The 11,072-nt window shown below is 43.4% G+C and overlaps 2 protein-coding genes and 2 non-coding genes across 4 annotated transcripts; 3 read left to right on the top strand and 1 right to left on the bottom strand.

The window, feature by feature from the left end:
• Nucleotides 1-2,710: 2,710 nt before the first annotated feature.
• On the top strand, nucleotides 2,711-4,226 carry SARC_00127 (hypothetical protein; the record flags this gene model as incomplete). The annotated part of the gene is made up of 2 exons (XM_014306182.1): nucleotides 2,711-2,938; nucleotides 3,276-4,226. The coding sequence occupies 2 exons, from the start codon at nucleotides 2,711-2,713 to the stop codon at nucleotides 4,224-4,226; spliced, it is 1,179 nt and encodes a 392-aa protein (XP_014161657.1).
• A 1,973-nt stretch (nucleotides 4,227-6,199) lies between these two features.
• SARC_00126 (hypothetical protein) lies at nucleotides 6,200-6,622 on the top strand (the record flags this gene model as incomplete). The annotated part of the gene is made up of 1 exon (XM_014306181.1): nucleotides 6,200-6,622. The coding sequence occupies one exon, from the start codon at nucleotides 6,200-6,202 to the stop codon at nucleotides 6,620-6,622; it is 423 nt and encodes a 140-aa protein (XP_014161656.1).
• A 989-nt stretch (nucleotides 6,623-7,611) lies between these two features.
• On the top strand, nucleotides 7,612-7,719 carry SARC_30002. Its single transcript has one exon. It is a non-coding gene; the product is annotated as a tRNA-Met (tRNA).
• Nucleotides 7,720-8,039: 320 nt separating this feature from the next.
• SARC_30001 lies at nucleotides 8,040-8,147 on the bottom strand. The gene has a single exon. It is a non-coding gene; the product is annotated as a tRNA-Met (tRNA).
• Nucleotides 8,148-11,072: the final 2,925 nt, after the last annotated feature.

The raw sequence follows: 11,072 nt of genomic DNA, 5'->3' as shown, positions 1-11,072 counted from the left end.
TATCGATATTTACACGATATATAGAATTTTCCTACGTCGTTTATTTTATTTTAAGGCATTAGTATCGCCCTTTTTAGACTGAATCTTACAGGTGCAACGCCTCATGTTGGGTTCACAGACTCAAGCTGGAATTGTGTGGTACTTTTGACAATGAAAAACTAAGTAAGTATCTGTCGAATGTCGAACGCATATCAAAACAAGAAAGGTTTACAGCACAATCCTGCACTAGTCGCTCCCTGGTGTTCGTTTTCCATTCATGCTTTCCGAAGAATCTCTACAACCTTTGCATCCTCATGACATGAGAACATTCACCCATTTATAGCGAGTGTGTAAGGTGCCATGCTCATAGTAGATGAACGCGTGGCATTGTAGGCCGAGATACACTCGGTTATAGCATTGTATCACGGGACAACCATCTGTTGCAAGTATGACACGATACCTCTGCCAAGTCAATAGTCTGATGACGCCCTTTATGCGTTGGGTGCACTCGAATGTCTCAATGAATATATCGGTGGGTGAATTCTTCATCCAGTAGAGGACTGTCCCCCTCAACAACAATCTGACGTGATCACCCAGAGGGTATGATTTATTACTTCACAAGTCTTTTTACCTCCTCAAAGGCGTGTTCATATCTACACATTGGTCTGCCGTCCGCCAGACGCGACATGTGGTCGAATCCAAGGGCAGCATAGAATACCTTTGCTCCCGGTGGCTGGCACATTAGACCTCGTTGTAAACCACGCGCTGTCCTCCTGGTGGGTGATGTACATTGTACACGTGTCTACGATCTCCGCCCCAAAAACAATTCCGCCCCAACTTACCTTGGATGAAGCTCTGTAGCCGTGTTGGTCGCGCACGCATGGGAAATAATGTAATGAACAAATGGTCTATAGACCTACTTTCGATGTGTTTTGAACTCCTTTCGTATCAGTATCAATTATTTTGAGCTCGCCCAATACGTACTGCAAGAATGTTGGCACCCACTACCTGTTTGGGCTTGCCCTCCTGTTTGGGATATACTTACCTGGACGCTCGGCCCATGGTCTTCCGATTTATCCGACACGACATAGCTCTTAGTGGGCTATGCCGCATATCGTGTAGCAGAGTGAGCTCTCGACTCTATCAACCGTGTTCTTGTCCTTTGGGCTCTCATGAATGGTTTCTTGTGGTCTCAACCCCTGCTGGTACTAACGGTTGGCCGGCTATTGTTCAGACAAGGCATGTGCGTCCTAAAGCGATTCTAGAACTACCTCGTCCACTACCGATCGCGGGTCTTTGTCGTCTTCTGCTTCCCGGTGGCCCATATAATATTGTCAATACGATTGCGGACGTGTAAAGCCGCGTCAATGGTCTCACATTCACTACGTAACAGTTTTTTCATTACTCCGGCGCCGTCGTGGGGTACTTCACACTCGGCAAGAAACTCCGGCACGGCCATGTCACACTGCCTGTTGTGGCTGGTTCTGTACTGCCTTGAGTGTGGCTGGCAATCACTTCCCTACTCTGTACCTGTGATAAGGGTTCATATGTCCCGGTTGGACCTGTACTAGCCAAGGTTGTGTGTTCCACTCGAGGTGTGTTGCTCCACCACGTCTCGAAAGACGAGTTTCATGGGTTCCAACCATCCCACGCACTCGCTTGAGAAGGTCAAATTTGCGCAGGTGTTAGCACAACGTTATTTACCTTAGTGTCTATACCTTGTATTCTGCACCTGATATCTTCCTGGTACTCTACACTGGCTCGGTCCCTCCCGTGCCATAAACATCATCCTCCGGTTCTCTCAACGTCATTGCTGTCTCAAACCTCTCCTGAAGCGACTCACCTCGAGCTTCTTCCATATCCTCTTGCCGATAGCAACATTGTATAAGTTAGCTTGTTCCTGACATAGTAGATGCATATGTTTACGTAAATCTAAAACTGTGGAATACAAAAACGTAGAAGATACATCTGCAATAATTAGAACAATCTAAATTTAGACATTTGAAAACACAATAGTATACTTTAGAGTACAGAAATATTGTAAACATTTGGTGGTTTTTCTTGAAGTACTGCATTTCCACTCAAATGTTGAATTATATAGAAGACATGGACTCAAGCACAATTTGAGACTTGGTGTATTTTCAAATATTCGCAGAGCAAGATAATATACTGTGAAATAGGACACAGGTTGAGTCCTCCTGGTCAGCCAACTATATGAGCCAGTCTATGCCTCAAGTGGGGTGGCGAGCTAAGTACCAAGTGATGATGTTATAGTCGCAGTGGAATTAATGCACCAGCTTGGCGTTTTGATTTTGATTTTAATTTTCTTAAGTTAGATTTATAATTGTTTTCGACTACCACGAAAGGTATAACTGGAGGATAGTTTCGGAGAATGTATGCGATTAAACGAAACCAACACAATCTAGGTTGTTGACACTTGAAATAAATAGACCGAAGTAGTGAGTGATTGGAGCGGAACTAAACAAACAGAGTCTCAGTCTAAAATTCCCCGACCTTTAGCATAGCCTGCTAAATTAGATTTTATAGGGTACACGCAGGAATAAATAGATTTTTTTGGGATTCCAAAAAAAACAGTAGAAAAACATGCTAAAAGTTGTAATATGGTCTTGCAAAGGTGTGTTTTATTTCTTAGCTGATACGTTCTACTTTGCTGCGACGCTCTAGTTCGAAAGTATGGTGGCCTAAACTGTTGCAAACTGTGAGTACGTCGATGGCGACAAGTGGGGCGGACCAGAAGATTGGATTCTTCCGTATTCCAAAGCTGAAGGATTACCCAAAAACAATCACTGGCAAGAAGGGGTTGATTACCAAAACGAAAGTAGATTTAAACAATAAGCAACGTGAGTGGTACATTGAAGCTTGTTCGCAGAAGTTTAGGGCTGCAGACAACCGCAGTGCTGATGAAGTGGAGGCTCAGTATTGGAATGGCGACGTACGCGTATGTAGCGTACATTTCCATATATCGGTTTTAGCAACTTCCAAAAATGGAGTAGTCAGACCAGTAATTGTTGCATGCCCTACATTGTACATGAAACGTCTAGGCCCAACAAATTCACCAGTGTATGAGAAAACATCTAAAGCACGTCTAATTGTCTCTATGGACGAGTTATACCGTCTGGATCCTGAGCTAGCAAACCCTGATTTAGTATAAAAATAACTAGTATCTATAGATCAGAAAGCAGGCCGTGCCTTGAAACGAGCGGTAATTTCAGACAAGTAAGAGGATAGAATTTGAAAATGACCTTAATACGGACTTCGCATATCTGGAAAAACAGTTTCCCAGATTGAATAAGCAGTGGACTTTGAACATTCAGGCAACATGCATTACTGCATCTCGTGCATTGCTGATGGAGAAAGGGGATATGTCTGCCATTCAGCAAGTGCGGCTTACGCTTAGTGCATTACGTGGTGTAGTAAATGTATATATGTATACGCCCGCGCAATCCACTTGCAAATCTACCAGTAGTGGCGAAGATAACGGGATGTACACACAGACTATCAATTTTGTAGAGAATAAGTTGGAGCCAGTATCAACATATACTGGAATTATCAAACGATTTCAGTCGATTGAGAAGACTACAAGTGATGCAGTGGACTGCAGTGATCCAGTGCATACTTCAGAGGCTGTCTGCACTATCTTAACAGACCGTGCCAGTTTTCTGTCAGAATCACAGGCTAAAAGTAGAGCTGCATACTATCTTCATATGGCTGAGCAAGTAGAGCTATTAGAGGCATGTAGGTTCAAACGAAGATATCCTCCGAATTCTTTCGTACTGGCAAGTTCACAGCTTCTGCAAAGAAAATCACCAGGGCTATATAAGAAAATCCGTGCTAACAGTTCCTTTACATTCCTGTCGTGCGAGCGTACTATATTTTCGTCTGAAAATAGCAATGCCTTGCCATCTGACTGCATCTTGGCCGGTGTTGGATCAGCGCATGCAGCGGTGTTAGAATGTATTTCACAGGCACATGTGTACGGACTTTCCGATACGCGCACCAAACAGGAAGTGAGACAGATCGCTTTTGACGAGAAGAAGGAGCTTACTTCATTTCAAATGCGAAATCAATCATGGCCCTACATCTTGATGAAGTTAATATCCGTCCCAAGTCATACATTCACCAGTAAGACTTCTTTATATGGACCGGCGTATAATGACCCGAGTACACTGGCCAACCATATTCAAACATTTTATTATCTTCCATTGGAGATAGCAAAATGTCTATGAATCTCATGAGTCGACCGGTGGCAGGGATGACTAGTGTACCTATCTACTTGAGTCTCTGGATAAGTGTAAAAGCACATCGTATGTGCCAGTACCAGTCATATTTGATGGCTGTACTGTGAACAGAAAAGCCTTGAGACTCTTCGTCCTTCCGGATCAAACTTCTGTGCCACCTGGACAGCCGCTGGCTTTACCTCAAAAATTACCGGTGTCCAGAGTCTTCAACGGGGAGAAGATGTTCGCATTTTTCTGCCTTATACGTATTGTAAAGTGTATTAAAAATAACATGCTGCGCAATAATCACGTATTGACTATCCGGAGCTTAAACTATCCGATGGCTACGTACTTCCTAAAGGAATATGCAGCCTTAAGCCAGTTAGGGCACTCTACACTATGTACAAGGACTCCTTGTTCTCTGAAATTCGTATCAATCGCACAACAGTTTGGCCGACCAACCTAGAAAGACAGCAGGTTGCGCCGGCTTTACTGTTGTTCTCGGATGAGCTTTGTACGGCACTAAGAAAGGAATTTGGAGCCGCAGAAAAGGGTACATACTTATTCTTGGAAATGATTAACAAATATGTGATTAAACCATTTCTCACTGTTAGCACTAGTGAAGGACAAAGGAAACGTGATGCGTGAGCTCTATCTTTTACCGACTTGGAAGATATCCGATTGAATTGCCGCAGACATCACAAAGTGGCTGCAGGATGATTGGTATTCTGGTCTAACTAATACCATTCCAATCCAGCGGCAAGCCAAGTATATATACATTGATGACGACGATGACGACAGCTCTGTAGATGTATGTATTATCATGTTGTCAAAGCCATATATAATATCCTGTACATCAGTCATTTGATTGTGTGTTTGTATTCATTGAGTTACTAATTATGCTCTAATCTAACCATAACAGATCGCAGAATATAACGCTATGATGGAATGAATACACGATGTTCAGATATTCAGCGAGGACAACAAATTTTATTTCAAATGATGAGCTGAGTGCTACATCGCCATGGAAATGAACAAGCCGCCACTACAGATGTTAACACTGAACTCACCTCGACAGCTACGGCTCAGCCGAAGAAGACAAAGGGGAGGAAAGTACCACAAGGAGGTTTGACCCTTGAGACCTATTTTACGCTTGCTCACACTTTGCGTACACTAGCCGCCTGTATACATCATCTACTTATTGTGAAAAAGTTTAACTATGTATTAGCTGGTCGCGTAATAACGACCCTATCGAAATGAACGTTTCTATTGCTCGATTGATGGCTGGTGGCAATCGCCATTTAGACATACCAGTATATTTATTTACTCAACGAAGACTCATGATAAGAGCCATGTATGTAGTATGCAATAACAGTGACGGTAGTCACAATCGCGAATTATACAGGGCAATGTTTGATGGCTTGAAAGAGAAGACACTCGCACTTGAAGTTGCTATTGTAAAGCGTCTTATGTACAAGTGGAAACCGCTTCTACACTATGGCAGCAAGCTTGTGTCTTAGTCGCTTTCAAATAGTGTACTATCATATGTTGGAGGGTATGCTGCCTTCAAATGGAAGGAGAACTGTAATGTTTCGTGTGCACTATGTACAAATGTAGTCACCTTGGGCAAGGTTTTAGACGAAGACTGTAAGGTTTTTGTAGAGTATCGTGCTGAACTGATTGACAAATTGGATCGCAAAGGTTTAACATGGCCTACCACACAAGTTGTAGAAATGACGGGATTGATAGTCGACGTGGTGGACCAAATTGTTCACAACAAATAGTTTATCGAGATGTTTAACCAATCTACTTGTTCAAGTCGTGCGGGGCTGAAGGCTCTGAAAGATATAATGCTCCCGCGTATTTCCACATGCAAGAAATTAACATATTTACGCGTAGTCTGTCCTGTTACCAATCAGGACCGAGCAGCTTCGATCTCGAATGCATTCCTTAATACTATATACAATGTGTCTTGTAAGAATATGTCTATGATTCTGAATAGACGACATGCAGCTACAGTCATAACACTCAGCATGGTAAAGACTAACAAAAAGAAAGGGCAGCCTACCTCTTTGAAGACTTCAGAGGGTACAGCATTCACATTTGAGAGTAGTGGGAAATGTACGGGCAGTCAATGCAAAGAAATTTTGCGTAGTATTAGTGCTCCCCTCGGCGGTACTGTCGAGCAATTGAGACAGCGTGGTATTCTACTAGCTGATTTGCATAAGGTGGGTTTGGGTAGTGTACCGGGGTTAAGTATCGATGATGCCCGTGGATATTGTCGTCAATTGGAGCTCACAATGGCGTCCAAAATCGAAATGGTAGAACGCATTGGGAGAGTACTACTGAACCCTATAGATCGAGATACCCACGATTTAATCGTCGCTGCCATAATGTCTGACTAAGGATTCTCTACAAGTCGAGGTGAGGCTTGTGCACGCCTCTGATAGCGACACTAGTACAGTTAATAAGGTTGTGCATACATAGTATTTGGAGGTGTTTTTGTGTGTGTTAGTATGTTTTGACTGTGTGTTTGCTATATAAAACTCGCGTCATCAATTTATTATTTTTTACTCCGGACCAGAAAATCCAGACCAATGTTTGGCTTGTATGATTCAGAAGGCTATGCCTTCAGCTTCCTACCGAGGGCTGCAGGTAAAATTATATCTTTTTGAATTTAAACATCCTGTATTGGATAGTTTTTATGTCGGGTTTATTTGAATGTATTCTCGAACTACTTTGCAGTGGTAAAGCACTTACTACTGCTGGGGGTTGTCAACAATATTAAAAGGGTACATGGCAGTCGATTAAAGCATCGGGTCTTCACACCTTACAGAAATAAACACAGACGAGACATGTAACAAGTCAAAAGTGCACCTGGATTATCGTTGGATACACAATCTACAACGGACACCGTATTGGTAGAGAATATCATAATTTCTATCATCACCAGTGACAGGTACCTGTTACGGAGCTTGAGGCCTCCCTTTCGGTTGAATCCCCAGTGTCAGGATACCTAATTCAATATTCGTACTTTTAAGGGGAGTACACCAAGTTTTATCATCTGGTCATTTCTCGCCCGTCATCCCGCACAAACGATATTGATTACCCGGTACTAGAACGATTACACTGAACCCTTTCTAGATTTATACAATACCTTCCTTCGTTCACATTCATAGTTGACCATAAAACCTTTCAATGAGATAAATTGGTCAGAGCGACGAATCTATTCATTATCTGGTAAGGATGGTCGGCAAAATACATTTAAAAGCCTATGTAAGGCCGTCGTGACCCACTCCACAGACCAGTAAAACAAGGAATACGAAATGAACATATGTAAATACCATATCTATTAATAACGTTATATCAATCACGTTTTAAAGACAATTTCATCTCCTCGATGGTCTAGTTGGTTAGGACGTGGTTCTCATAGTTCAAATTCGTTACGGCGAATCGCAAATGCGTCATTCCGAGGTCGCAAGTTCAAGTCTTGCTCGGGGAATTTTTTAAATTCAATACGTTACCTATGCAAGCGTCATGTGTTATTTACCACAGGGCATGAAGTACGAAGACACCACTAAAGTGATTTATGAAGACTTTACACTGGGATATGAACCCCAATCTTAGAGCATTTGCATGAATGCTGTGGCTGTTGCTTTCGTATGAGCGAAGTATATTATTCCTGCGAAGCTAACAACAAAGACTTAGTATAGCGCTATATTATGCTGTATTTTAACCTTAAGAGTCGGGGAAAATTGATTATATCGCCTTTATAAAGAATCGACATCAGTAGCAACCAAGCTGTACTGAAATGCAAAAAAGTTCCCCGAGCAAGACTTGAACTTGCGACCTCGGAATGACGCATTTGCGATTCGCCGCAACGAATTTGAACTATGAGAACCACGTCCTAACCAACTAGACCATCGAGGAGATATAAGTATGTTTCATTTACAGTATTGATTTATGTTTATTTTGTCTGGTTTACTGAAATTCAACAACCAACAAATGATGACACTGTGATCACTACACCGGCGAATCGCTTACGCACCATTAGCAAAAAGTAACATTGAAGTTGCCAGCTACCGTTCCAAAGTAGCTAAATCCACAAAACTGTCCCCTAAAATATGACCATCCCTTCCAGTACCAAAAGTAACAGCCATAGTTTCTGGAGCACTCATGTCACAAATGACGGGTCGCCAGCTGCCCGAAAAATCTGTAGACGAAATGACGAATACACCTCCTGTCTGGCTTTTCTTTGAAGTAGGATTCCAAATGGCAAGCATCCCTCAAGCTATACCTTCGAAGAAGTGTGACGCTCCCACCCAATTTTGAATCGTCACCATCTTCTCTGGTATCTTCCATCAAAACCAATTTTCAAACGCAACCGTCTAGGCCGAGCAATCAGCATCATCCGAATCTGTATTTGAGGTCCAAGCCAAATTGAAACGAATTACGAATTATTCCTGGAAGTGGCGCCATGATGAACATATCGATCCACGCTCCAATAAGCACCCAGATTTAGCCAAAGCAGCAATTATACATCATCTTCGAACCAAGCGCGAGGCCCGATAAGATGCAGGCTTGGCACCCGAGAACATGGGCAACAGCCTTGATCTCATTGAACCCTTTGACGAAATCAGTAGATATCGAGATCCTCAAATCTACAACCGAGCGTATTGAGAGGGTATTTCAATGAAAGCGAGGCAACCCCACATCCCAGGACTCCGCACGCAACTGGAAGCACGTGATGCAGATGAAGACATGGAAATCAACAATACATAACCTGTTGTGAGGACACTTCAATGAAAGCGTGACAAACCCACAACCCAAGACTCCGCACGCAACCCAACTGCCCCATCAGCGGTTTCCCGACTCTTGGAGAAGGCAGATCAACTGGTAGCACGTGATACAGACGACGACATGAAAATCAATATAACAGAACCCGTTGTCAGCTTGTCAGAAGGGGAACAACGTTAGGACATATGCAGAAGATGACGCTTCTTAATCCATGAGGCCTCAGCATGATTACTCCAACGAAACCAGATAAGTGTTTGAATGTTATATCGATTTTGGATCAGGTTGGTGTTATGTATGTGGTTGAAACCTGGCACAATGTGACTTTTTTTAAATAATGTAGGTCTTTCCACGAAGCATCATATCTTACATCACACTGCACGACACAACCTCGTACATCCTTCGCAATGTGGCATTGTAATATTTTCCAAGCATCGAGGTTTCGTTTTCTTCTTCTGCTTTGGTATTCGAATGACTATATTCTACCTCCCACTCAACTCTTTCACAGATGCAGGAGTTGAACGCTACATGAATCCTTCTGAGATTGGCAACTTCCAACCAGATGTCGTTTGGGTGATTTCAATTTCAAAGCTAGACAGTATGGTCACACATCCACGATCAATGGACCCCGCAAAAAGACGGCAGAGGCCACTACTCTCAGTGCCTGGCGCCTACAATACCTACGTACGGGAGAATCTATCGGTACATAGCACGCGTACCACATGCCAACAAAACCAGCCTCTCTACAAACATACTTTCTTGCGGATCACGGTTTTAAATCTGTCTTCAGGTGGTCCCAAATGAACCATGATTCCGTCTTCGGCGAGTGCCTCCGTCTCAATCACCACTGCAGCACCAGTGTCTTTCATCCCACGGCCACAACCGGTATCGCCACCGACTGCATCATTTACACGACAAGTCCCGCACCCTGTTATTTCAAGCTGAGATCCGGGAGCATCAACATCTGTTACGGTCATACCTGACAATACATGGACTGTCAGACGGATTGGATCGTACACCAGATCAAATTTGGCGCTACCCAGCGAACCCTGCCATTTTTTAAGATTACTATTATGTCACTGACAACCCGTGGGTACAACAACGACTGCCAAATCACACGTTCCGCCCATGATCTGTTGCCCAACACAACATCCAGATATACAAGGACATCTACCTCAACGTCGATCACCGCTTCAGACGCTGCACTGACGGGTTACTACCAAGATCTCTTCAACTCAACTAACCCACACGTCATCACGCCGGACACAGTACCAACACCTCCATCAAATGCAGTTATTCACTCGGAGATGGTGTTGAAGGTAATACTGCGCTATCCAAACAAGGGTACTGGTCCAGATGATATCCATATCCTTCTCCCTAAGGCCGCAGTAGAATCATCAACTGAATTCCCGACTATGGGACGCCCTGACCCTGACAGCACATTTATTGGCATCTTGGATGAGGCATTCTCCACTCTCTTACTGGCTGGTACATTCCCTAAAGCTTTATACTTCAATCTCTTAACAGCCCATCCGACGAAAGCAGACGTGAATATTGCATCCCCTGCCGATTTCCGACCGATAACCTTAACGCAGATTTTCGACGCACCTTTTGAGAAGTCCTTCCTACAGCTGATAACAAATCACCCCCGATCAACCACTCATGCAACTCAAATTGGATTTAAATCACGCTACTCCTGTCATACTCATGCCTTAGTCGCGATGGAATCTGAGATACATTCCGAGGATGCCTGGAATGATGTGTATATTGACATCGCTGAAGCATACGATAAAGTGACCTTCCCGTAAATGTGGATGCTGTTGCGCCACGCTGGAATGCTAGAGAACTGTATCAGTTGTCTTTGTGCATCGTTCGAGAATATTCCCACACGGGTGACGTATCGTGGGAAGCTTTCACCTCTATTCCATAAAACGAATGGCACACTCCAAAGTCGATTGTCGGTCTACAACTTTCCATTTATATGGACTCCCTGGCTATTACACTTGCGCAATTTCGGCCGGAATAACTCCGCTTCTACCTCTTTGTAGATGACACACGCAT

Source organism: Sphaeroforma arctica (genome assembly GCF_001186125.1).
Source record: "Sphaeroforma arctica JP610 unplaced genomic scaffold supercont1.3, whole genome shotgun sequence".
NCBI lineage: Eukaryota > Ichthyosporea > Ichthyophonida > Sphaeroforma > Sphaeroforma arctica.
Note: the sequence above shows the minus strand (reverse complement) of the source record. Positions and strands in the feature narration are given on the sequence as shown.